General features: G+C 37.3%; 1 protein-coding gene across 6 annotated transcripts in view; it reads left to right on the top strand.

The window, feature by feature from the left end:
* The window catches only part of Cdc14 (cell division cycle protein 14), a 1,408,510-nt gene that overhangs the window by 385,702 nt on the left and 996,240 nt on the right, over positions 1–26,568 (top strand). For all 6 annotated transcript variants that reach the window (XM_081762627.1, XM_081762626.1, XM_081762628.1 and 3 more), the window contains exon 3: positions 20,929–21,021. In XM_081762627.1, the coding sequence (XP_081618753.1) occupies positions 20,929–21,021 (93 nt within the window). The remainder of the gene's footprint in view (positions 1–20,928; positions 21,022–26,568) is intronic.

Consider the following 26,568-nt stretch of genomic DNA (forward strand, 5'->3'; position numbering starts at 1 on the left):
GTTAAACGCCGTGTATTTTCTAGAATCTTTCGATATAGACACCCTATGGTAAGCACTTTTAATATCCAAGACACTGAAAAATTTGTGACCTCCCATACATGTTGAAATTTGATGTATGGGCGGTAATGCCACAAAATAGAACCTAACATGGCGGTTAAGACGGCGACAGTCGAGTACAGCTCTTATCGCACCAGAGGGTTTTTTAACAAACAGCATAGGGTAATTATAAGAACTGTTACTTTTCTCTATAATATTCTGTTCAAGCAAGATGTTTATCTGTTCCTTGACCTTTTCTTTCAGTGCAATGGGGATCGGATATTGTTGTCTCCTGAAAGGAACTTCCGTCTCTAATTCTATCTTGTGTTCCGCACCTTTTACACGACCTAGATCATTTTCTTTCCATGCGAACACGTCCGCATAATCGAAACAGAATTTCTCTAATTTCTTCTTAACTTCGGGTTTTGTCTTATCACCAAATTTCAATCTAGCCTTATCATAATTCCTTCGTGCCTCTAACACTTCCTCTATCTCATCCTCCGTCAGACCTTCCTGTCTTAACTCATTCTCACGCATTCCTCAGCATCGCCAATTTTCAAATTTCTCGTCAACATAATAGTTTTATTGGAGGGGTTAATGATTTCTAACTTTTGATTGTCTTTAGATAAAATTGCTCTAGGTATAAACACATTGTATTGCCTTTCTAATTGCCTATCAGGTTCTAACAAATATTCATTACTAGCCCAAGAATTCACTGAATTGACTTCTACAGTCGTTCTAGTTCTCGGTAATAACCTTACTTTATGACTCAAAGCCCATTTTGGTTTTAAACTAGTTTTAACACTAATAGCAATGTTATCAGAAACTGATCTCGGTTCCTGATCATTTTCACTTCTCCTTGTCGGTCTTTTAAATCTTTGTACTAAAATTTTACCAGTCCCATAATCAATCTGGCAATTCTGAGACTTTAGAAAATCATTTCCTATCAACATCTGATAAGGAAAATCTTTTATTACCCTAAATTCCTGATGAAACGTTTGATTAGAAATTTTAAACTTTACTATTGCCAATTTATTAATCACAAGTACATTCTGTGTTATTTCCCGTATTTTCGTCTGTTAAGGTATAACTCTCGCATTCGGCGGGACTAATTTCTCATTAATAATGGATATTTGCGATCCACTATCCAATAACGCTTTAAGTTGTTTATTCTCAATTTCCAATGGTAAATATACCATATTGTTCTCTAATACTACTGAGGCTACTACGTCACGTGACCTATAATTTCTACTACCTGTAAATGTGTCTCGCTCATTTACAGATCTATCTAGTTTAAATTACTTGCACCCAATGGTTGGTAATACGTCGTACCATTAACCTGCCTGCAAAGGTACAACTTGCACAAATCTTTGCGAATTTTGATCATTCGATTTTTGATTTTGATGGCAGCAGGAATGCTGACAATGACTATCTCTTTGCCAGTTTCCCTGTTGATTTCGACCTCGGTTACCACGCCAGTATCCGCTTCGATTTCCTCGTCTATTTTGAAATCCGTTGTTTCCTCTACTATTTCGAAAATTATTTTGACCTCTTGCGTTACCATTATTTGTCCAATACCTATTATTATTACCACGGTAATTGGCCCTACCATTACCGCTGTATTGTTTATTATTCCTAAAACTTTGATTTTTCGATTGTTTACTATTCTGCTTTTCCCGTTTTTCATCCTCCTGCGTTTTCGCTGACAACGCAATCTGGAGTTTATCAATCTTCTTTTCTAATTCCGCAATCTGTGTCAAACTATGTGGTTCCTGTTTCACTTTTTGTTCATCTTTACTTTTTCGTACTATTACTTGGTCTAATTCGGACTCGCTTTCCTCGTCTTCCACTTGCTCACGAATCTTTTTTACTAAATCCTTGATCGTTACTTTCCCTGTTTCACGTTTAACCCGTTTTGCAATTTTACACTTGTTTCTTTCAATTTTTTGTAAGTCACCTACAAATTTATCCAAGCTCGAGTAGGCCACCGTCCCTACTTTTTCCATGTAGTAAGGGTGCAGACCACTCACTATTATACCGATCTTCTTTTTGTCCGACATATTAGTATCTAATCTTTCGCATAAGACAAGCATATCATAAACATAATTTATGACTGCTTCATCCTCGTGTTGCAAGCGCTCTCGTATTCTGTCCTCAATATCAAGCGTTACATTTGACTTCGTAAACTCTTCCACGATTTCGGCCTGTAACTCTTTATACGGAATTTCTGACACGTTCTTAAGTTTAAGAAACAGCTTAATCCATTGTCTCCCAACTCCTTTAAAAATATTTGGAATAAGTTCTTTCCTCTTGTTTTCGGCGATACTTGCCATCTGACATGCATCGTCGAATTCATCGAAAAAAGAAACAATATCTCCATCATTCTTTAAATCAAATTTTGTCAACTTATTTATATCGGCATAGAACGTAACATTTGAAGCCATTTTTACGTTTTTAGTCTTTATCAAGTTCTCGTCTATGTTCAAAATTGAAGGAAAATCTTCCGAAAATGATTTTACTACCAGACTGCTGGGAAAATTAAATAGAGGTTCTTTGCTTATCACTATTTTTGAACTCGCGGGTTCCACGGCTGTTTCCTGACTACTAAAATATCTTCGTCTGTCAGGTGTCCTCACCCTACACAAATCATCGATTTCTATCTGAATACCTTTACTTGCTTTTTGTGCCCTCGTTAACACTGTATTCTCTGTTATTTATCAATATATATAACATTTATAACAACTTATATTTAATAACTTAGTGTGGGAGGGTGGTGAGGGTTCACGTGTTAAATAATAATTGAGTCACTTTTAAGCCTGTCGAGATCCGACCCAAAACTTTGCATTGTTCCAATGGTGAACGTAAAATTGAACTTGACTATTTCTTATCATACTAATTACTTAACCTAATTTTTAATCGTGCTGGGACTCGAACCAAACACATGTCCACCATAACAATGATGGGTTATTCTAATAACTACACCGGGAATCGAACCAATAGGACTGGGGTCGTTACAAGGCGTAAGCCTCGCAGCTATCTCCACCATAACAACCTCCTCACATCGTGCCTAAATTGCATGGGGATGACATATTTAAGACGATCGGAGACTGCTACTACTCATTATCTGAAATGAGTAGGTCGAAGTGAAATGAGAGGAAAAGATTACACATTTGAGCTTCATTTAAGAAATATATTATTCCCAATAATATCAAAGTGTTAGTGTGTATGTTCATGTATGAATGAAGTATAACTAGTCAGATCACATATCGCCAACATCTAGAAATTATGTCACAACCAACCCGCACATAGCTGAGATACACATACCTGTGATTATGATGAGTCTGGACTGGATGATTATACTTCTCAATACCGGGTCTCTCAGTTTGGATAGTCGGTAGGCTGTAGTAACCGACTAGATGCCAACCATCACTCCAAGTCTATGGTTGTTGATGATGAAGGATAGATCTCCCTTGATCTATTCAAAGTGGAATGGATTGCAGCTCACTGCTTAGCTGCCAATGGCTCTCAAAGTGTTTCTCGACCTCTGCTCCACTTCTGATCACCGTATCTCTCCTTCTGATCCTAATCCTCTCCAACGAGAGGTTTTTGTTCTTGTTTCCAGACACACTGGAATTCGCATCGTTGATCTTTTCTGTTTATCTCAGCTATTGGTGAAACATTGGTTTCAACCCGAATTACATCGTGACCAAATTCCCAGACCAACAATCTCTGCAAATCTGACAGTTATGGCACAGTCAAAGTGTGTCAATGTTACATACATCATTTCACATTGATGACTTTACATATTTCGTACACAATGTTACAAATCACAACAAACACATAAACTGACGACTTAGCGTCTAGCCAATAATTCAGTAATTACATTCAACACATTTACTAACCATTGACGTAAATAAACAAATACACGTGTGTGTACGACATGACAACATTTCATTATTACTACAATTCAATCTTTTTAATTTGACTTTAAATAAATATTAATTTCCATCACCAAAAATAATATAACAAAATCATATATCGCTACAATATATATATATATTTAGATAGACACATATGTTGGTGTACCAGTAAGCTCCCAAGAGTACATATTAATTCATTCTTGATTTTAATCTACAGAACAAATGCTTTTTATGAAAGCAAGGGGACTGCTACCCATAGATGGCTAAGTGAGGTAAATAAAATTTAAACTTCAAATGGGACTGGGGTGGCTCACCGACAATGGCTGATTTAACACGTTTGATAACAGCGCGGGTAATAGCTGATTTATAAACGCAGTAGATAGAGCCTTTGTAGGTAAGTGGATACCGCGTGAGACTGTCATTCTAAGGGTCTGGGGTTCGAGTCTCGGCCTAGACTGAGTTAATTTTTTTTCAAGGAATTCAACAGTATAAATGATGTTCGCGTTTGATACTGAAAGAGATTTATCCTATGAAGGGAGAAAACCCAAGATGGGGGCAGGGGGAAAGACGGAAACTTTTTATCGTTAACTTTTAAAATTTAATTTATTTTCATGTCTTTTGCTCTTTCCTTTCCTTCTTTTCTCATTTTGTTTTGCTTTCCGTACTTTTTCGGTTTCTGCATGAAGCGTATTATTCTTTTGTTTTCTTTGCATTAATTCCTATATCTTTGAACTTAATGTGAATGGAATTTCTGCAGATTTATCTGTGGTTGTTTCTCTAAATGATGCTCTCAGATAGTAATACTTTTTCCTCCAAGTGGAGGAATATCCTGGCTTGTTATGTTTTCGGGCACGTATTTGCTGTCATGTTGGTTGTCCAACTATCAGACATCGACTGAAACTATTCTGCTACTGGAAAAAGCTATCATTTCTTATGTATCCAACCTCCACTTATTATTGTCGCTGACTGTACGTTTTACTAGCCTTTCCATGTCCTGTAAAAGTTGCTCCAAATTGGATTAAATGTAGAAATGTAGAAAAATAATCCGATATTCTTTGCAGTATTCCTTCTATATCTATACAGGATGTTTCACCAACAACGTTTATTTGGTGATTCCTGGCACAAAGATAAGACAGAAACTATAGGCCAATCTGGGTGCACAAATGCTTCATTTTGGAGTTATTGGCTGCCAAAAATGTGAAAAATATAACTTGAAAGGCCCGTAGCTTTTAAACTATGTGACCTACCACACTGGGATGAAGACTTCAATTAGGAACTAATATGTGTCCTATCCAAAAATCCATGTTCAAGAACCCTAATGTACTCGTGCAACAATTTTTATAGAGGGAGTTTTACTATGGGCATATAATTTGAAGTACTCACCAATCATCTATATAAGAATTCTTGCGGAAATACCGCAGGATTCTGAAACATGGATATTTTGATAGGGCGCATAATAGTTCCTAAGTGAAGTGTTGACCCGACTACTGTACGTCCCATAGTTTTGGAACTATGGACTTTTAAAGTCTTTTTTTTATCATGTCTTCGGCAGCCTATAACTCCGAAAGGAAGTATTTGTGCACCCAGATTGGTCTATACTTCTTGTCTTATCTAGGTGTCAGGAATCACCTCCGAAACGTTGTCGGTGTTATTATATATAATCACTCTAAGCTGATGAAGTTATCATTTTATTATTCACGAAAATCAATATCTAAGCATCACCTTGTTTAGTTGACCTATCTTTTGGAAAATTATTAACATGCGTAGGTTGCGCTTGTCACAGTAAGGCGACACGGAGAGAGAGCGCATCCAGAAGATTGCAGTGGGAATAATTGTGATAATAAAAAGCAAACAATTTATATATAACGAAATACGTATTTTTTCTTATTAACAGGGGATGCCGGGCATACATGCGTTCCCTTACGCTACGCCGCTGTAAAAAACTACCCATTTCTTTTAATATGTCTTTCTGCTTCCAGACTTAACTGTTTGGTGATAAACATGTAAACATGGTGGTTTTTCTTTTGTTTTGATAAGGCAACAATTGGAATTTCCGACCATTTTGTGTTTTGTTTATGTCTACGAAGAGCGGAATATACATCTTATTAATCACTTCTTTTTTGTATGCGTTTTGTACCTCACTTATCTTCCTCATTGCTAGGGTTGCAAACTTTACTAATAATTTACTTTTAGTTCAGTGCCATTAACCAGTCATTCCAGATGGTAGAGTTTAAGATCTTTACTAAATATTAATACACATTAACGCGTAAGGGAAACCCGGTGCCCAAAAGCGATTTGAGGCCCTTGGCGTGGTTCCGCACCCTAGCAAGTTGAAGACATTTTGGTTTTTAACATATCTTGCTATTAAGTATTTTAAATTTTAAATTGCTTTTTCGAACCCTCTCCCACTTTCTAAATCCTTACATATGTTACTACATGTAACTTACAATTAATGTTTAATTTTGTTTTCAGAACAATTTCCACAGATATGTCAATATATTCAAGATAAGACAGTTGATGTTAATTATATACGTTTGTACATTTGTAATTTAAATTGAACATTACACCTAATGCGTAGAATATGAAATTATATAATTGTACGTAATCACAAAATTTTCTTTTTTAGTGTGAATTTAAATTTTGGCTTTCATTCTGATGTGTTTATTGTAATTTTGTTGAACCTTATTTGTCGCTACCCGATTTTGACTTAATATTTAACTTGAATTCCCACAATATGACACGATATATTTTTGATCGAAGAGAAAAGCTTGGAAAGGGATTAGACTCAGGTCTAACGAGTAATAATAGGCATTTCCTTGTTGGCTCTGAGTATGCGTAGAAATGTCGTGTGAAAATCATATTTCTCGAACAAAAGTAGTAATCTTCTTATTTTAGAAGGAATTATATGATTAGGTATTATGATGGTGAACGGTTGTATTTCTCCCATATTTATATGTATGTGGGAATATGTTTGATTTCCATATTTTCTTTCTGCTTTCAATTAGCGATTTTTCGCCTTCTCCAGACACATTTGGCGACAGTAGGGAAACTTCTTCGGGCAGAATATTTTATATATACATATAGAGATTTTACAGAAAATCTAAAACGTTTCCAAAATGTGAAAATCATACCTAGTATGGTGTGGGGCCTCCTTTTGCGTCCAAAACAGCTTGGGTCCAACGTGGAATGGACATATACAGCTCCTGAATCATGGTGTGTGGAATTTTGTACCATTGTTCCTCCAAAACATGATTCAGTTCCTTAAGGGATGCTGGTGGAGGGTAATGAGACCGAACACGTCTTTCTAACTCAGACCACAATTGATCAATGATGTTCGGATCTGGTGATTGTGGGACCCAGGGGAGGTGGGATAGCTCATGGTCAAGCTCCTCAAACCATGATTTCATCGTTTTTGCAGCGTGACAGGGTGCCAAATCATCTTGGTAAATGTCATCACCATCAGGGAACAATATTTGAGTCATGGGTAGAACCTGGTTCCCCAAAATGGCCTCATACGCTTTAGCATTCATCATTCCATCAGGGCTATGATGGGACCTGCAGAAATCACTGTTCATACTTTAAAAACTGCCCCCATGCTTTACAGTTGGGAGCAGACTCTCTGTATCACAGGAATGACACGGTGTTCTCCATACGTAAACAGGACCGGTTGTTGGAAACAAGGTGAAGGTCGATTCATCGGATCACATTACGTGTTTCCAGTGCTCATGAATCCACGCCTTGTGGTGCTTGCACCACTGGATACGCCTCTCTCATTTACTGCTGTGACCAAGGGTTTGTCGATATCGGCCCTGACATTAATTTTCATTTTATGAAGTTCCTGTCGCACTGTTTCCGATGGAACCGGGTTTTGTAGGCCGGAATTGAGTCCAGACTTAATTTTCATTGCAGTGTTCTTCTTTTTAGCTGCTACAATCCGTTTTAATGCCTTCTGTTCCCTATGTGAGATGATTGTTTTTCGACGTTTGTTGTGCTTTGCAGACGTCGTTTGCCCAGGAATTGTGTATGCCCTCGTTACATTGGACACTGCTTTCGATACCCCACAATGTTCGCCACTGTTGCCACTGAAGCTCCAAGCAGCCGAGCACCAACGATCATGTCTCTTTGGAAGTTTCTCAGGTCGCCCATTTTACTGCACCACTTTCACACCACGGCACTCACAGGTGTATTGGTTACTGCTGACGGAAGAGGAAGGTCCACATGACACATTGAAAAGAAAAAAAACATCGGCAACCGCAACACCTGTTGTACAGTGGAGTGCCAAACTTACGTGTCCTGTATGAAGTGTGTTTAGATGTTTGTGCCCTATATATATATATATATATATATATATATATATATATATATATATATATATATATATATATATATATATCAGGGTGTCCGGTGAGGAAATGCAAAGATTTTGGGAGATGATAGGGGAGATCATCTAAGGCAAAATGCCTATATGAATTTAGGGTCTAATCCCCTTCGTTTCGGAGATAGGGGTGAAAGTATGTTTTTGCCGCTTGCACTTCTCAAGTTCCGTGTGATAGCTTATAGAACACCCTGTGGTTGGTTTTATGTTAAGTATTATACCTCGTTTTAAAGCTACTGAAACAGGCTTTCAGACGGTATACAGTTTGTGCACGTACTGCATAGAAGAGGGAAATAATGGAGGGAATATTTTCGAATTGTGCTATAAAATTCGCTGTTTCAAACAATTTTTCGGCACTCTTGGGTGGAAACACTGGCAATAGACTAGCAGGATCTAATCGGGGGGAAACGATGCTATATACTACAAACCCAGATGAAATGCCAATTTAGTGTCTTCATTAGAAAGCAGAGAAAAATGCTTACGAAAGAATTTAATCGTAAAAGAAAGATTTCTACTGGAACCAAAAATTCTGTTGATTGAACACTTATATAGTAATTATATCTTTTATTGGAATGTTATTGGTATTTCTGTATTATTCGAAGAATTGTGAAACCTTATAAGAGTCAATCTACAATCACGTGGATTAATACCATTGTGATACTTATGAGTTTAATAATAGTCGAAAAGTACATTAATTAGAGCACAATAAGAATGTAGTTGAATACAATGGCAGGCACGACGGCAGACCCAGACGCAACACTACTAGCGTTCATCTTCAACATTATTTATTTGGAGCGTGCAGCGCATTTTCAAAGATATCACCTTCCTCCTGAATGCACTTTGCAGTGCGCCTCATGACATGCATTGTTGCCCGATGGATGTCTGCTCGTCGCTCTTTGACGGTATTGAATGCCTGTTGAACATTCTGGAGTAAGTCTTCTCGTGAATTGGTCCTCCGTCTGTACACAATGTCCTTCAACCACCCCTACAAGCAAAAATCCAAAGGTGTAAGATCTGGGGAGTGGGGTGGCCAGTGAATCAGCGACCTGTGTCCTCCGCGACCTATCCAACGATTAGGAAACTTGGAGTCAAGATAGTGACATACAGGTCGTGTGGCATGGGAGGGAGCCCCGTCGTGCTGGAAGTACATAGACACCCGAGTTTCCAAATTCACATCTTCCAGCAGTACCGGCAATTCGTGGCGCAGGAAATGTAAATAATAGTCACCAGTCAAACACTGGGGCAACACAAAGGAACCGATTATCTGATCACAAAGAGTCCCCGCCCAAACGTTGACAGAAAGTCGTTCCTGATATTGTCTAACAGTGATTGCTCTCGGATTTTCGTAACTCCAACGATGCCAGTTGCGGGTGTTGTTTATCCCATTTCTTGTGAAATTACGTTTGTCCGGAACATCATTGAATCAAGTCTCGACCTTTCACATGGCTAACATATATTGTTTTGACCTTATGGCACATCAGGTTCCCTTGATGAATATCACGAAATAACAATTCCGTTATATATATATATATATATATATATACAGGGTGAGTCAAAATAAGTGTTACAAGCTAATATCTCGCGAACTATACATCATATAAGAAAAATATTAAGAGACAATGTACAATACAGAGGGGCCTAAGAAGTGAGTCAAACATTAGGTTTTCCCCGCCCCCATTTTGGGGGGAGGGGGTGAACGTGAAATTTTCAAATGGGAACATAGCTCGAGTGATACCTCGTTCGAAAGAGCTTGAAAAATTGAACAATTTTTGTAGGAAACAATTTTTATATGGGGCACCGTTTTCAAGATAGACCCCAAAATTGGTCCTGTAGCAGATAAAATTTCCAGTACTTATAAATCTTAAACGGCTAAGTAGAAAAACATGAAACAAAAAATGAAAAAGGTAAACGCCATAGGCAACGTGGAATGGTGTTGTCGTGGTGCCCCAGGGCCCCATCATGGGGATCCGGGACCATTTTTAAAATTTCAAATTTGAATATAGGTAGACTGATACCTTGTTTGATAGATTATGGAAAACCAAACAGCTTAGTAAAAAAAAATTGTTTTGATTTCCGGCAAGCCTGTTGCAAAATGGCCGCCGAAAATGGTTCCACATTCAGATAGAAAGTGCAGTGTTCAAACTACGTGTTACAAGCCAATATCCCGCGAATTATTGCATCAAATAAAAAAGTGTTAAGAGTCAATGTACAATACAGACAGGCCTAAAAATATGTCGAACACGAGGTTCCATCATCATACTGTAAGTGAATAACAAGTAAAATGTTCGGGGGCAAAATCGACCTATAAGGGTTAACGTAATATTAATAATAATAATAAGAAGAAGAAGAAGAAGGAGGAGGAGGAGGAGGAGGATACTACTACGAAAAGTAATAATAAAACTAGTAATAATAATAATAATAATAATAATATGAATGAAAATAATAAGACAATGAATAATACTAATAGGTATGCGCAAAGACGTCGTTTCTCACTCACTACAATCCTATGAGAAAGGGATAGGAAGGTACTTATTAGGCCTTGCTTGTAGGCAACATCTCAACATGTGCCCAGTTAGAGTAAGGAGAGCCCGTCAACTTCATTGCCTGGGGAATGGAACCGATGGCCTTCGGAACATAGTACAACGATAACGTTGTATATTGCATTCACACAGGGGACGGGGAATGTGATTTTCATTGTTCTACTGAGAACATTTGAATGTACCTGTGTGTTGTTTGTTCATGCAATGTGAATAGTATGGTATTATTTTTTTCTTGTTGAGTAGTAGTGTTCAACGTAAAATCATCATTGATGTTACATTGCCTAGCTGTTAGTGAGAGTGTTAGTGACTTAAAGGGAAGTGGCAGTGTGGATATTGTAGGTAGGGGCTGTAGTTGTGTTTTGAACGGTTCAAAAGCGTAGAAAGAACGAGTTATCAACTTTGGTGATAAGTTTTCCGTACAAGGAAACGAACACTATCGCATTAATATTATTAGTTTGGGTAGCGTTTGAATAGAGCAATGGTGGTGTTTGATCATTGTGTAGATATGTTGCTCGTGTTGGGTGAATGTAGAAGAAACTATCGTAACGCGGCACGAATGTATGCAATGCGCTATCCCCAACGCCAACAAACATCTCATATGGCATTTCTGCGATTGGAGAGACGTTTGCGGCAACATGGTAGGCCTGTCCGGACACGAGGTATGGGTCGTTACCGCTCTGCAACCAATGAAGAACGTGCAACAGGAATATTGGCAGCAGTGCATGTAGACCTACATGTTATCACGAGACACCTCGCTCAGCGAGTGGAGTTAGCCAAAGATCTGTAGTGCGTATTTTGCACGAGTACATGTTTCATCCCTATCATATCATCTTACATCAGGAACTATCTGGCAATGATTTTCATGCTAGATTGTAATTTTGTCTATGGTTGGAAGGTATGGAAAACAGACAGCGCAACTTCATATCCACCATCTTGTTTAGCGATGAAGGTACATTTACAAACACAGGACACGTAAACCGACATAATATGCATTATTGGGCTAGGAAAAATCCACTATGGCAGAGACAAGTTGCTCATCAGCATCAGTGGTCTCTTAATGTATGGTGTGGCATCCTTGGTAACCATATCATTGGGCCATATTTTTTTGATGGACGTCTTACTGGTGATACCTATGCCGCATTTATCAGTGATGTACTATACCCGTAGTTGTTAGAGAATATTCCTTTCGCTGAACGTATAAGAATGTGGTATCAACATGATGGTGCTCCAGCACACAACGCACGCCAGGTCAGAGCCTTATTGGACCACCGTATGGCGAATAAATGGATTGGGCGTCGAGGTCCTATTCACTGGACTCCACGATCTCCTGACCCACTTGATTTTTTCCTCTGGGGTTAAGGATCGGGTAATGTCCAATGTACCAACAACTACTGGTGATATGAAGGCGCGTATCCATGGTGTGTGTGCATATATCACTCCAGAGATGCTACATGATGTACGAACATCCCTATGCTGCCGCTTACGGAGGTGTGTGGAGCAGGATGGAGGACAAATCGAGCATCATTTGTAACATGGTAAGTGTTGAAATTATTTGCTTTACAGTGATAGAAATTACAATTTTTAACATCGCACATACCCGTAGAATTAGTAAACGTTATTCTACTACTTTACAGGATATTAGGTTGTGGTAATGCTGTTGTGACAGGCTTGCCTGAAATCAAAACAACTTTTGTAGTAAGCTGTTTGGTATTTCACGATCTATCAAAGAGGTATCACTCGCCCTATGTTGCGATTTGAAAATTCCATGTACACCCCTCCATACAAAAGCGGGGCGAGGGAACTTCTTTAACACAAATTTCAGGCTTTCTGTATTGTACCTTGACTCTTAACACTTTTCTTATTTGATGCGTAGTTCGCTTGATATTGGCGTGTAATACTCAATTTGAACACTGCACTTTCTATCTGAATGTGGAACCATTTTTGGCGGCCATTTTGAAACAGGCTTCCCCAAAATGAAAACAAATGTTGTACGAAGCTGTTTGGCTTTCCACGATCTATCAAACAAGGTATCACTCGACCTATGTTCTCATTTGAAAATTTCACGTTCACCCCCTCCCCCAAAATGGGGGCGGGGGAAACCTAATGTTTGACTCATTTCTTAGGCCCCTCTGTATTGCACATTGTCTCTTAATATTTTTCTTATATGATGTATAGCTCGCGAGATATTGGCTTGTAACACTTATTTTGACTCACCCTATATATATATATATATATATATATATATATATATATATATATATAATATATATAGAGATTGACGTTAGTTTTTTGAATCACTACGGATATCAGCTTTGACACGTTTATTTTTTTTGGAAAAAACAGTTCGTTCTTTTCCCCTAAACCACACAAAGCATTAACTTGATTCGAGAGAGAAAACGGGTCAGGTGGAAAGCTTATTTCTGTTTGCATATTCCCAATCGATAAAGTATATTTTCATTCATTTTACTTTGTCTACAATTCTACAATTCTTTTCTATAACAAGAATATTGAAACACAATAATTTCAATATCTTAATACGTTTTACACTTTTTGCTATTTGCATATTCGTTTATGTTTTAATGTTTTAAATACATATAAAAGTATATTCTAAAAGGAGAATTTTTTATTGACTTCTATTGAAATGTTCGGTAATAATTTTTGAAGTTTATGTTTCTCTGAATATTTATTGTGTGTATATATCAACTTAATATTATACAATATAAGGTGTTCGAACCGGGATACTTGAAACATTTTCAGGTGTTACGAAAAGCATTTTAAATAATAAGTAAGAATTTAAATACCTGTGTATACGCTTTCTGCACAGTTTCAGTGAAAAAGGGAAAGCAAAAGTTATCGGGGAAACTCAACGCAGGGAAACCAACGTGTGATATTCAACTCAGGAAGACAACAGAGATTTCTTCATACGAAGACACAGAACATAGCGAAATGCAACTAAAACAGTTATTATAAAGAATCATCACTTTATGGAACAGGTGCATTGTATATTGCTCATGTAGGAACTTCAACATGTTTTGCTGTTGTGAGTGATTAATGAGTTCAAACGACTTTTAAATAGCCCTTAACTTAAAAACCACTAAACCTTCATGCATTTAATTTGTTCTCACACCATAGAGTCTTGGCAGCTAATTGATTGCAATTTTTGGTGAGAAACCAATTATTTTTTTTCAGTTTCTTAAACCGCCAGAAATTCTGAACGTGTACTTTGTGTGCACTTGACAGGGTTCCTTGTCGGGAGTCAAATTATGTAACCGTTACTACGTTACATTAATATTTTTGGGCGCTTTGTATATTTTGGAGACAGAAATCATTCTTCAATTCATAGTTTATTTCTGCGACTCAAATATTTTTTTTCGTCAATGGAAACTGATAATAATTCAAATTCTTTCCCACGAACCAACAACAAAACATTCTTTTATCGTTCACCCATACATATATGTGAAATTTTGTGTAGCGGTGAGAAGATTTTAGTGAGTAACCAAGATCACGTTCATTATCTTACCTACATGTATTAAAATCATATTTCTATTACTTGGATCCCCAGTGTTTCTTACTTGATTTTTAATATGCAAAGACTACATTATATAGTTATTTGGAACTAAATTAAGTGCTTTCTTCAATTATTTATGGAAATACTGGAGGCAGGGCAGAGTAGACCCGCTGCTTGGACGAATTGCCGCCGCCAATCATAACTATCAGCCCGTTTTTATCTCCATTTTCTCATGACGAAGTTATCGTGTTGTGCGCTGTAGCCAGTGAACTATGAATTAACGCAAATTCCTTTAACATAAAATAGGTGTATCCATATAGGTGGCTTAACCTGATTATTTTAAAATAAAGTGTCAACATTGGCCAGTCCGTCAACCCAGCTCAGATCTAGAACACCTCAACTCTAGGGGGTTTTCTCCGCGTGTCAATGTAGCAAACACGTTCTTTTAATTCGCTATAGAATTAAGTAAAGAGGCATACGTCTAGAAGCCACCCAATGACTTGTACAGTGGCTAGCCCTCTTCAGTGAAGTCCCGGGTCCGCAAACCCAATGCCTATAAGTAGTAAACGGTTCCCACCAATGTCCTAATTGTGGATAGTGACTACTTGTACTTATTGTGCTGGATACTACCGTCAACGTTTTACCGAGTTTTTCGCATCAGCTAGGAACTTACGTCGTGGGATTTCTTTTGTGTTATCCAACAGTGCTAATCCCCAATGTGCACTCTTTCATAGTGTGAGAAAAGTGTTTGTGGTAAACCTCAAATATTTCATCCACTTACACATGTAATACAAAAAGAAAAGAGTCCAACGTCGTGAAATATGAAGTGTAATTTTACATTACAGGAAATAATTAGGGGTTTACGGCTATATCAGGGTTTAGTTTTGATTGTTTTTCTTCTACATTTTTTACAGATAGTGCATTCCATAAATAAGCACAATATTATTCTATTTGATATGTTTCTGTTGCGTGTATGAACCATATTTTTATGTTTCGTGGTCTGAGCGATGATCTGAATGTCCGTGAGGATCTCAAGACGTGATATCCGGACCTCTCGGTGCTCGATCCGCAACTCATTGCTGTGATCTGAGGGCGATCCGGGAAAAGTTCTCTAATTCATTTTTGGAAATGTTCTTTGATGTCTTAACCAGTTTAGTTCAGGTCTTCTGAAAATACTAGTTGGTGAGACACCAGGGAAGCAGATCCGGAAAGCAGTTACACTTGAAAAAAGCAGTGCAATGCACACCTTGTTGCGAAGACTTCTTTAGAGCCTAATCTACCACTTGTATTTGGAAACGTTTTGGGGAAACTCCCGTAATAACCAAAACCAATGGTAATAACGATTACGATTGGATAATCCTCAGGCGAGCTCCTAAATTAGTAAAAGCGGTCAATTTAATATGGAGCTGTCTTAGTGACCTAACGGGTGTGGTGGTGAGGAGTCTTACCAACTCCAATGATACATTAAGATACAGTCCTGCTTTCAGGGAGATTTGGAGGGTTAACTATAAGACACCAAATTAATAAAAAGGTTAGAAAGAGGAGCTAAGTTTATTATCAAATTAGATGAAACTTGTAGAGAATATGATATATACTTTGGAGATAATAGAAATACAGCCCCAAGACATATTGCAAGAATTAGAAAATCAACCTTGGAAATTAGTGTTTATTGAAGATGCATCAATTGGTGAAAGACACGCAACTTTTGAAGTTGTTACTGCTATGAATGCTAAACTTTGGATGGGATTGTAATTTTCTTCGATATTTTCTTTATAATAAGTAGTATGGGGAGTATTGAGAGTTGTGAGTTGCAAAGTTTGACAGCAAATAAATGACCATGTAATAATTTGAATGAACCTAACAAAGATATTGAATTTGACTTTGATGTACGAGATGGATTTATTCATCCTCACAGAACACACTTCTATGAAATTTGAAGTGGTAGGTCATCAAGCTGGAATGACATTTGGAGCTAATGATACAATAAGACTTACAAATATTTTTTCCCATTCTTCTACTCTAGCAGAGAAATTAGATCACATGGAGTAATTATAGAAAGTATTGATCTACCTGGAATAATATCTACAACTATGGGAACTTTAAAGATTTCTAAACTCGAAGTTCAATAGTTAAAACGAGCAGGTTTCGAAACAGATGGTAAACTAGGATTGAGAAAGGATTTTAGTTTTATGTAAGCGAATATTAACTCCGGACTTTTCAAGTGATTATAAAGAGGTTATGATGAAAGGTGCATTGAGGATAACATTTATAAAAGCTGGTAATAATAATGATGTTTCATATAAATGGTCAGAAGGAGTTGCAACAGCGCTCCATGATGGTAAAATAACAATAAGGGGCATGGAAAAAAGAATGCCACTTGTAGAGTATGAACCAAATTACGAAAGCAAGTTAAAGTTAAATATTCTTAAAGAACCTAAGCTTATGTTTTCATTTCACACTTATCAATGTATACGAAAGAATGTAGAAGCCTCTTAGAATTTCATGTAACTAGTGAATTTAATTCTACACGATTTAATATGCATGATATTGTAACTTATCAAACTGATAAAAGCAATAATCAGACTGCAGATTCTAGTAGATTTGATCATTGTAAAGTTAAGAATCTTTACCTCAAAATGGGAGATAGGAGGTCTTTCGAAAAGAATGGAAAACTAGGTATTTATAATAATGATTATGATGTATGAAGATTACACTGCATATAAAGAAATAACTTGTGGAAATACGGAAACGTATTAAAATCCAGACAAGTTCATTAAAAATAGACCAATGTATATGATTAATTGTAGTAAGAGAAGGAATGTATCTATAAGTGAGAGAACAGATATAATAATTGTATATTTTGCAGAAAAAGTAGCTAATACAATTTGTTACGCGATTATAATTGTTTTAGGTTTAGTTTTTAGTACTTTTATGAGGTATATTTCTCATAAAGGCAATGGGATAATCTCATAATGGTAGATTAAAAATGAATTTTTTAAATAAAGATTTTCTATTAAATAAACATGGCAGAACACATTGAATTTTTAAAGAAGCTTGGAAACCTAGAACAGAGACCGGTTAAAGGTTTACGAGAATTACACGTGGAACATCAGATTATAAAAATGTACAAAATAAATACTAAGTTCGATAGAAATAGTTTACTTGAGTGTGAAAACTGTAAGATATTTCTTCCACCTAGATTTGCGAAACAACTGATAAAATGATAAGTGGTATGGGTTAAAGCTTAAATATACTGAGCCAAAAGGTGATAACCCAACTGTTGAATTCTGTGTTTAAATCAAAGATTTTCTTTATAGTAAATAAGAAATTGCTTCCAATTTAAGCAAGAAAAATGATATTACTGTTTTGAAACCTGTTAAACTACAAGATTCAGAAAAAGACAATACTTACGAAATGACATTTTGGAAATTCATTCAAACACGATGTGCAGGTGAAAGAGCTTTAGTACATTTAGATGGAAAATATTAATTATTGCCGCAAAGATATAATAAAGATACAGAGCAAGTGTTGAAAGATACGGAAAATAGGAACTATGCGTTATGATGGTATGAACCATTCTATGCATCAACTATTTTTCAAAAATGAATTAATGTTTTTTCCAGAAAATTTGTAAGAGAAAAATGTGTTGTTATTATGGAACCTCAGAGGAAATTCTTACAAACACATTCAACGTAATTCTAGAAAACATTCAGGAACATAATGGAATAATGTATGAGGTGAATGGCTGCTTATTTTCTTTAAATTATGATTAATGAACATAGTTTAAGAATTCTTTTAGACTGCCTTTCCAGAAGTATCCCTGGGTTTTTTCGGCGTTCTCCCATTGTATGGCATATTTTCACTGGATCAACTCTTTTCATGTGTCTTTAATTATCCGCTTCCTTTAGCCTAAGAGGCAACAATGTGGAAAGTTAATTGGTTTCAAACAAATCTGAAAGGATAAGTTACTTACTCTTCTCGAGATATCTACCTTCGTAACACGACTTTTCTCCCTTTTTGTTACATAACCAGTATTGTAGCTTTTATGTGTCATCAGCTGCCATACGTTGTAAACAATTTGTTATTCGCTGCGTGGGAGGAGAAAAAGGGATAATGGTAACTCAGTGTAAGGTCCACCTATATGGCAAGGGGTTCCATTTTAGATCTACAACCAAGTGAGTTTGTAATGAAACACATTGTATCTATTTCTTTTTTCTCCTTTTTGTGGGGATACTCCTATTTTCTCGCATCTCCTCATTGGATCAATTCATTCGAAATCGCTACGTATTATTAATGTATGTGTCTTTTAGCACAAATATCATGACTGTGGTTTATAAACCTGCAGATGGAATGAAGTAAAATAAAATCATTCCGTTTTGTTTTTCCTTTTTCCACTGCTTCAGCCCAATTATAGTTATACAACCACACACAACACACCAAAATCCTTCGCCATCTTGGTTGTGTTCAAAATATTAATGATCTTCCCACGACCTTTTCTACTTGGTAGTACGTTGTTCTATCTGTCGTGAATCGGACCCATCTGTCCTAATGAAATATCCGGGAGCCCCCAATTCTTGTGGGGGACTCCCTTATATCCCCACTGAACGATTCAGTTTCATGCATTTTTGGCTAGAGCGGATTACAAGTCTAAGACAATAACATGCCGCCTTAGCTCAATACCTAATAGTTTAGGAGACGTTTGACCCTAAAGTTTATTTTCCCACGTTTTTGGACAGTCCTAGCTCTGAAACTATGCACTTTTGACCACGGGTACATATGATTTTTTCCTTGTTCTGATGTGGGGAATTACCTATTTTAGTTTGTCGATCTAGTTCATTAACACCCTGTTTATATACATATAAGATTTATTTGCATCTTGGAATCTCTGTGATCATTCTAAGGTGATGAAGGTCCGATTAATGTTATTATTCATGAAAATCAATATTTAAGCATCATCTGGTTTAGTCAATCTTTTTGAAAAATAATTAAAGATCCATACATGTCATTTTTGTTAATCTTAACATCAACATCACAGTGCACACCTTTTTGCTTGAAGTAAGTTCCCGTTTATTATCAACCTCAAATGACATACGATGGTTATTCATGTATTTATTGTAGGGCTTCTAGGAAGATAATGAAATAGTGTGCCATTGAATGTTTCGTATATGCGGTCACAGAATCCGAATCTGCAATAAAAATATGATTTTCATTTAAAATTTTGAATTTACCCCGTCTCCGTCGTAGGAAATGGGAGGTGACTTCCTTTTATGAGTGTTGAATAGATCTTTTTTAAAATATTGGTGGCGTTTTTCTTGATGTTTAAGTTGCAATCGAATTTGTGGATATATTTTGTTAATCACGAACTTAAGATAACATTCAATGTAATTTCTTTTTTGGGGGGTTCAACATCATTTAGAAAGATAACGGAAAAGGGCTTCAAGTAAAATTTGTGTATTTTTGGTCGGAGAATCCTAATCTGCAATAGAAACAGCAGATTTACATTTGAAATTTAAGGGTGCCCTGTCTCCACTTCCCCCGCCTTAGGAAGTGATGGACAATTTCTTTGTAGGAAAGTTAAATAGATCTTTTAAAAATATTGGACACGTATTTCGGAATTTTATATTGTAGGATGTTTCTCGAGATATCCAATGTCCCAATCTTTTTGTTGGTATATATAAAATGGTAAGTATAGGGAAAATACTATTTTGTGGTATAGGTTTTCATTCAATTACAGCACGTAATTATGTATACGAGGTATACATATAAGGAGAGAATCTTATAATTAGGTTTATGTACCTGTACGTATGAGTTCGTATGTGCTTTCCCGAACATCAGACTGAATTACCAGTATTTCAGGATTCGGTGTCATTATCTTCAGTTTGTTCTTTGCATATGTTTTATTGATGTTGAATCAGTTTTATTGTGTTTATTTATGTGTTGAGTAATCAAAGTTAATATATGCTTGAAACCAGATTCGGTTGCTATTCTTTGGATGAGCCACACTAGAAATCAGCAATATTTTTCATTAGTTTGGAATGGAACAAATTGAATTCCCATAGAATTCCTGGTCAAATTGTTTTTAGCGTTTTTATTAATGTATGTGTGTATAGTTTTAAAAGATTAAGTTTCTCTATAGGTCAGTATAATGTATATCTCTTCCGCAGTTCGTAACATATCCCATGCTTTAGATTCTATTGTGGTTTCCAACTACTTATCGTCGGCGCTATGCGAAGTTGCAGGTGATGAAAATGGACAATCTTGGTTTGAAATTATGTTTTGCAGCTTTCTAAAGAGATCAACTATCCTCTTTTGCAGTAGAAAGTGTGTTTAAATGAAACCAAAGAGAATATTTTACACTTTATGAAGTTGATTTCGTTACTGAATATGCACTTAAGGGAAAGTTGCGGAATTGCACAGTGATGATTTCGGCGTAGCGCCGACGATTTCTAGATAATACTTCTCGAATATCTCCGACTTTCATAAAATAGGTTATATTTTTGCGTGTGTAATGTGCAGTACTGATTTTAATTGGCGTTGATATTCTTACAGTCTTTTTCTCTGGCGAAGAAGAAAATCGTGCATTATACGACAATGGATGCGCAGAAAAGGGTGAATGCGGCATTTCTGGTTGCATCATTTGCTGTAAGTATTTTAATTCTTACAAACTTTAAGGTAGCGAGGGAAAATGTGTGTCTCGAAAGTTTGTATAACTGCAGACCAGATCATACAGTGAACTTGTTGCACACTTCCAGCAAGTATACAGTGCAGACGTGTAAACTTTCACTGCAGTTACCAGCAAGTTTGCAGCAGTTTAATAAAACTTCAAAATCACCATTAAAATAACTTGCAGCAAATTTGCTCGTAAGTTTGCACTGTAAACCAGTTGGAGTGTGAAATCCTACATTATTTTCATAGTTGGAATTATAAAAGAAGTGAATCTTCTGTGGACAACGTTGGAACATTAACATCTCATACACAATAAGTCATTCAAAAGAAAGAAAACTGTCCAAAATTTTTGAAGAAGACTGCACAATAGTAAGAAAAATATTTGGCGTTGAGGACTTGGCCTTTGGTAGCTTAGCTGGTTGACTCGCTTACAACACACATTAAATGACTCCATTTCTTCATACCACCCGAGAAATAGACACATTAGTCTTTCACACCGAAAGCAAATTAATATGGCAAACACAGTAACTGCACTCAAGTACCACTTCTGAGATTAGTGAAATCAAGCAGTGTTGGGTTTGGTCCACGAAAAGATGGGTGATGGTTTGCACTCACCAAATAGTGTTAGCATTGTGGTGTCTACGCATCGTCGTGAGAGAAGTTCGGGAGCTACTTGAAAGAAAGTAGGCTGCTTGAAAGTAACTTTCTTGAACTCCGGTGTAGACAGCGACCATTAACTATAAAGGGAGACGATATGTTAGTCACACTGCACTCCAAGGGTACTAGTGTCACAAGCCGGCTGGTAGTTTCTGGCCCCTGAGGGCTCTTGGACCGGAAGTGTAGTTTAGTTCACTGTAAAAAATACAGAAATAGCATTGAAGTAAAGGAAAAGGTTTCAACATGAAAATACGTTTATTTTGAATTTTACAAAATCATATATTAAAGTATTAATATTGAAGTCCAATCCTTTTTCTCTGTCTGCCGACTGCTTATTTGCTCCGAAAAAGAAAAAAAAAACCTATTGTACGGCATAACCACTAGCACTGACAATTGTGTTTGAGCGATATGAGTTATAATAATATTTTTGTAGTGTAAAAGTGAGCAACCTTTTCTTATCCTGGGTTCTGTCGCTCCTGTAAAGGGGTGACTTGGATGAGATCTGGTAAATCAGCTAAAACAAAAAATCTTTGGCGTTTTCACTTTCCGAAAGCTTGTGGCGTATCACAATCCCAAACTGTGCATATTATTGCCTCAAACACTAACTATTGAAAACTCTTTCAATTTACGATATAATATGAGATAACCAGATCTTAGGTTAGCAACAACTTAAGCTTATTATTTTTGAGTGTAAAAGTAATTGTACCATAGAACTAAGGTTCGTACAAAGGATACTTGGAAGATTTTCTGTTGTACGAGAATCTTGCAATCCCTTTTTTTTTAAATTATTATTATTTCGTACTTAAGTTTTTAAACTTGTTCTACATTAAATGAAATAACTAATGATTCTTACTTTTATATACTTCGGGTATAACTGAGTGTTACTCTGAAATATTAAAAGTAAGAGATTTCTCATTGCTGAGGACTTAGTGCATAAGAAAATATGTTATACCCTCCGTCTTACGATAGTGAGAGTGGCCGATCCTGCCCATGTTTTACAAAAGTTGAAAATCAGAGTTACGCAAAGGGATAGATTCGAAACGAGACATTTTCAACTTTCGAATTTTGAATTTCACAACTGTCTTTGTGGAAGTAATATTTTTATTAAAGCTATTTTGTGGGCCTCGTCCTTTGTAAATAGAAGGAAAAGCTGTAGTATTATTACAGACACAGAATACAGTAACATATCTTTGCCGTCGCAAGAATTGCAGTGTTGTTCTAAATTTAAAAGAGAATAATCTTTCTATTTACCACGGAAAATTATTTATTGTGACTCTCTTCTCTGGCCTGACTTTAAAAAATGATCTTAACGTTAGGAAATCTTGTGATTACTAGGTGAAAATGGCACGACTCGCCACTGGCTATAAATTTTCAACTCTATAATTGTACAGTTAAAAAGAAGAAAACTCATACTTACTAGACATGCTGTATTGTGCATAATGTATGGGATGTTTCTCATATATGCAGGTGTTATAAATTAAACTACGAAAGTCGTCGGCGTCATTCGTTCAGCTTCTTCAGAGAGATTTTTTAGAACTAGGAATTTTTTTTAATGAAATGAAATCTTTCAGTTTTACGTCCCACGATTATGCCGGCTAGGCTAAATGAGACGGTGATGATGAGAAATGAATGTAATTGTGGAATGAATAAAGTGGGAGGAAACGGGAGAACAACGAGAAAACTGACGCATAGTGTTTCTCCACCACAAGATTCACTTGGCGTGAGCTGGGATCAGACCAGGCAGAGGCGGCCTTTGGGGGTGGATTTATTCGGAAACCAGTTTTCATAAACCTGAACTTCTTACTCGATAATTTACTTTTAGAAGCCTTAAATTCCCGAAATCTACACCATTACTATGAAAGCGTTTAGCATGATATTTTTGGTTTTAAAGTACCGTAATAATTACGCCATTGAGTTTCGGATTAACAATGGGTCAGCAAACAAAGCGACGCTAATGCCATGCACGTGACTCTAAATGGCCTTATCTCAACTTTTCTTTGTTGTCGAAATAGAGTGAGAAGTCATGATGTTTGTTGCTTTTGGGTCAGAAGAGTGGTCCTGTTGCTACGGACACCTCTGAGTCATCGCTTCCAAGAAATAGCTCCTATTGCACGCCTTGTGTAGCACCTCAGTTTTGCTTCGGAATTCGGACCGCGCAGTCGTAGTGAGATATGGATACGTAATATTATGATTAGTGCGTGAGTGTCTTCCGATTATTCGTTTATTGGGCAAAGAATAAGTGACCATCATGAGTGGCAGAGACAGAGACAAATTACGTAAATACGAAAGTGGGGCTACGAAAGCCAAGAAACGGAAATATAAAGAAGATTTCATTCAGAAGCAAAAGGGATCTTAGGACAAGTTTGTTGTAGCGGTAAAATCAGCGGATCAACACCAAAAACTTGAGAACACGGATGATGATTTGTCTGTGACTGTGAGCGACCGGTGTGATGCGACATACCAGGTTGTGATACCAAGTTTTGCGTCCGACGAAGAAAACAAACTAGCCGGCAACCAAACTGTTTCTACGCCCTGTTGTCGCACAAGCAACAATGAAAACTTGGTGCAATTCTCTGGGGACAACGTTGTTGCAACAGACCCAGAAAGTGACCTCTCCTGTGAAAGCGCGACCATTCCTCTGCATACTGATGACACTCTTCAAACGACGAGCACACTGTTCGAGGACATATATGATCCAGGTAATTGGAAACATATTAACAGTGAAGTGCGTGACATGTTAGTGGAGAAGGGTCCAATCAGGCTAAGTGACTGTGAATACCCAAAGGACGAAGGTAACAGACATTTTTCGAACAATTTCTTTACACGGAGGATGCCGAACGGAGAAACAGTGGATAGGCGATGGCTAAGTTATTCGAAGATCACAGACAGAGTATTTTGCTTTCCTTGTAAGTTGTTTGGCACGACAGCTACTAGAGGCCAATTAGCAAACGAAGGCTGCTGCAACTGGAAGCATCTTGGCGATAAATTTCAACACCACGAAGAGTCTGTAAATCACGTTAAGTGCATGACACCGTGGTTGGAATCAGCTCGGAGAATGTCCAATGGTAGCGCAATAGATAACATGATGCTAGAACGAATTAGAAAAGAAAAGCTGCATTGGCGCGCAGTGTTAACAAGAATTCTAGCGATTGTACAGCACCTTGCCGAAAACAACAGCGCATTTCGTGGGAGAACGGAGAAACTTCATGCGCCGAACAATGGTGAGTTTTTAGGCTTAGTTGATATGCTGGCCAAATTCGATCCAACCATGCAAGAACATCTCCGCCGAATTAAGAACGACGAGGCTCACGACCATTACCTCGGGCATAGGATCCAAAACGAGCTTATCGACCTGATGGCGTCAGAAGTAAAGGGGAAAATTATTGATAAAGTGAAACTTGCTAAATATTTTGCCGTCATCCTTGACTGCACGCCTGATGTTGGCCACAAAGAGCACATGTCCTTAATATTGCGTTTTGTGGACGTATTAGATCCGGAAGTGAAGGTGGTGGAGCACTTCATCGAATTTCTTGATGTGGACAACGCAACAGGAAAGGGGTTATCTGAAGCTCTTCTTGCCACACTGGCGAACCTCGGTCTGGACATCGGCGATTGTCGTGGCCAGGGGTACGACAATGCTGCGAACATGAATGGAAAACACCAGGGAGTTCAAGCGCACATTCTTCGCATGAACAGTCGAACATTTTACACTCCGTGTGACTGCCATAATTTGGACCTTGTTTTAGGAGACATGGCTAAATGCAACTCCCAAGCAGTGACGTTTTTTGGTGTCATACAGAGAATATAAATGCTTTGCTGCCTCAGCTGAAAGGTGGAAATTTTGGAATAAACCGTGTCTTTCATGACTACAAAATCACTTTCAGAAACGCGGTGGGAGTGCCGCCTGGAAAGTGTGAAAGCGCTGCGTTATCAGACGAAAGAAGTTAGGGAGGCACTGTAGACTGTCGCAGATACCGCCAATGATCCGCTAGTAAAAAGTAAAGCCAAATGTCTTGCAAATTATGAGCTCGAAAGCTTCGAGTTTATTCTGAGCTTAATCATATGGTATGACATTTTATTTGCTGTGAATGCTGTCAGCAAAACTTTGCAATTAGCTGACATGCAGCTCGATTTGACAATACAGCAAATCAAAGGCCTTGTTACTTTCTTGAGAAAGTACCGGGAAACCGGATTCTCCGATCCTATGATCGCAGCAAAGGAAATTGCATCCGAAATGAACGTAGCTCAGAAATTCAGGGAACGAAGAGCCAGATGCAAGAAGAAACAATTCGATTATGAGGGTAACGACGAAGAAACATCTTCGCCGGAGGAGTCCTTCAGAATAGGATATTTCTTTTGGATAGTGGATCAAGCACTTACCTGAATGGAAAAAAGATTCAAACAACTGGAAGAGTATGTTTCAATCTTTGGATTTCTATACAACTTGAAGGGTGCGGTCATTGAACGACGATTATTTGTTAAAGTGCTGCATGGATTTGGACAACATGTTACGCGCAGAAGATTCACGCGATTTGGACGGAATTGACTTGTGCGCAGAATTGAAGATTTTTCGAGAAATGCTTCCTGATAACATCAATGCCGCCCAAGAGTGTCGTTAATGCATACAGAATTATGTTGACAATTCCTGTGACAGTTTCCAGCGCGGAAAGAAGCTTTTCGAAGTTGAAACTTATCAAAAGCTATCTACGATCAACAATGTCGCAAAGCAGATTGTGCGGTTTAGCTATTTTGTCCATCGAAAAGGAAGTTGCCTCAACAATGGACTACGAGAACCTTATCAACGATTTTGCACAGCGAAAAGCCAGAAAAGTGGACTTCCGTCTGTGACCGTCAAAGCAGCTGTTT

The sequence above is a fragment of the Thermobia domestica genome, chromosome 6 (genome assembly GCF_964235325.1).
Source record: "Thermobia domestica chromosome 6, izTheDome1.hap1.1, whole genome shotgun sequence".
In the NCBI taxonomy this organism is placed as follows: domain Eukaryota; kingdom Metazoa; phylum Arthropoda; class Insecta; order Zygentoma; family Lepismatidae; genus Thermobia; species Thermobia domestica.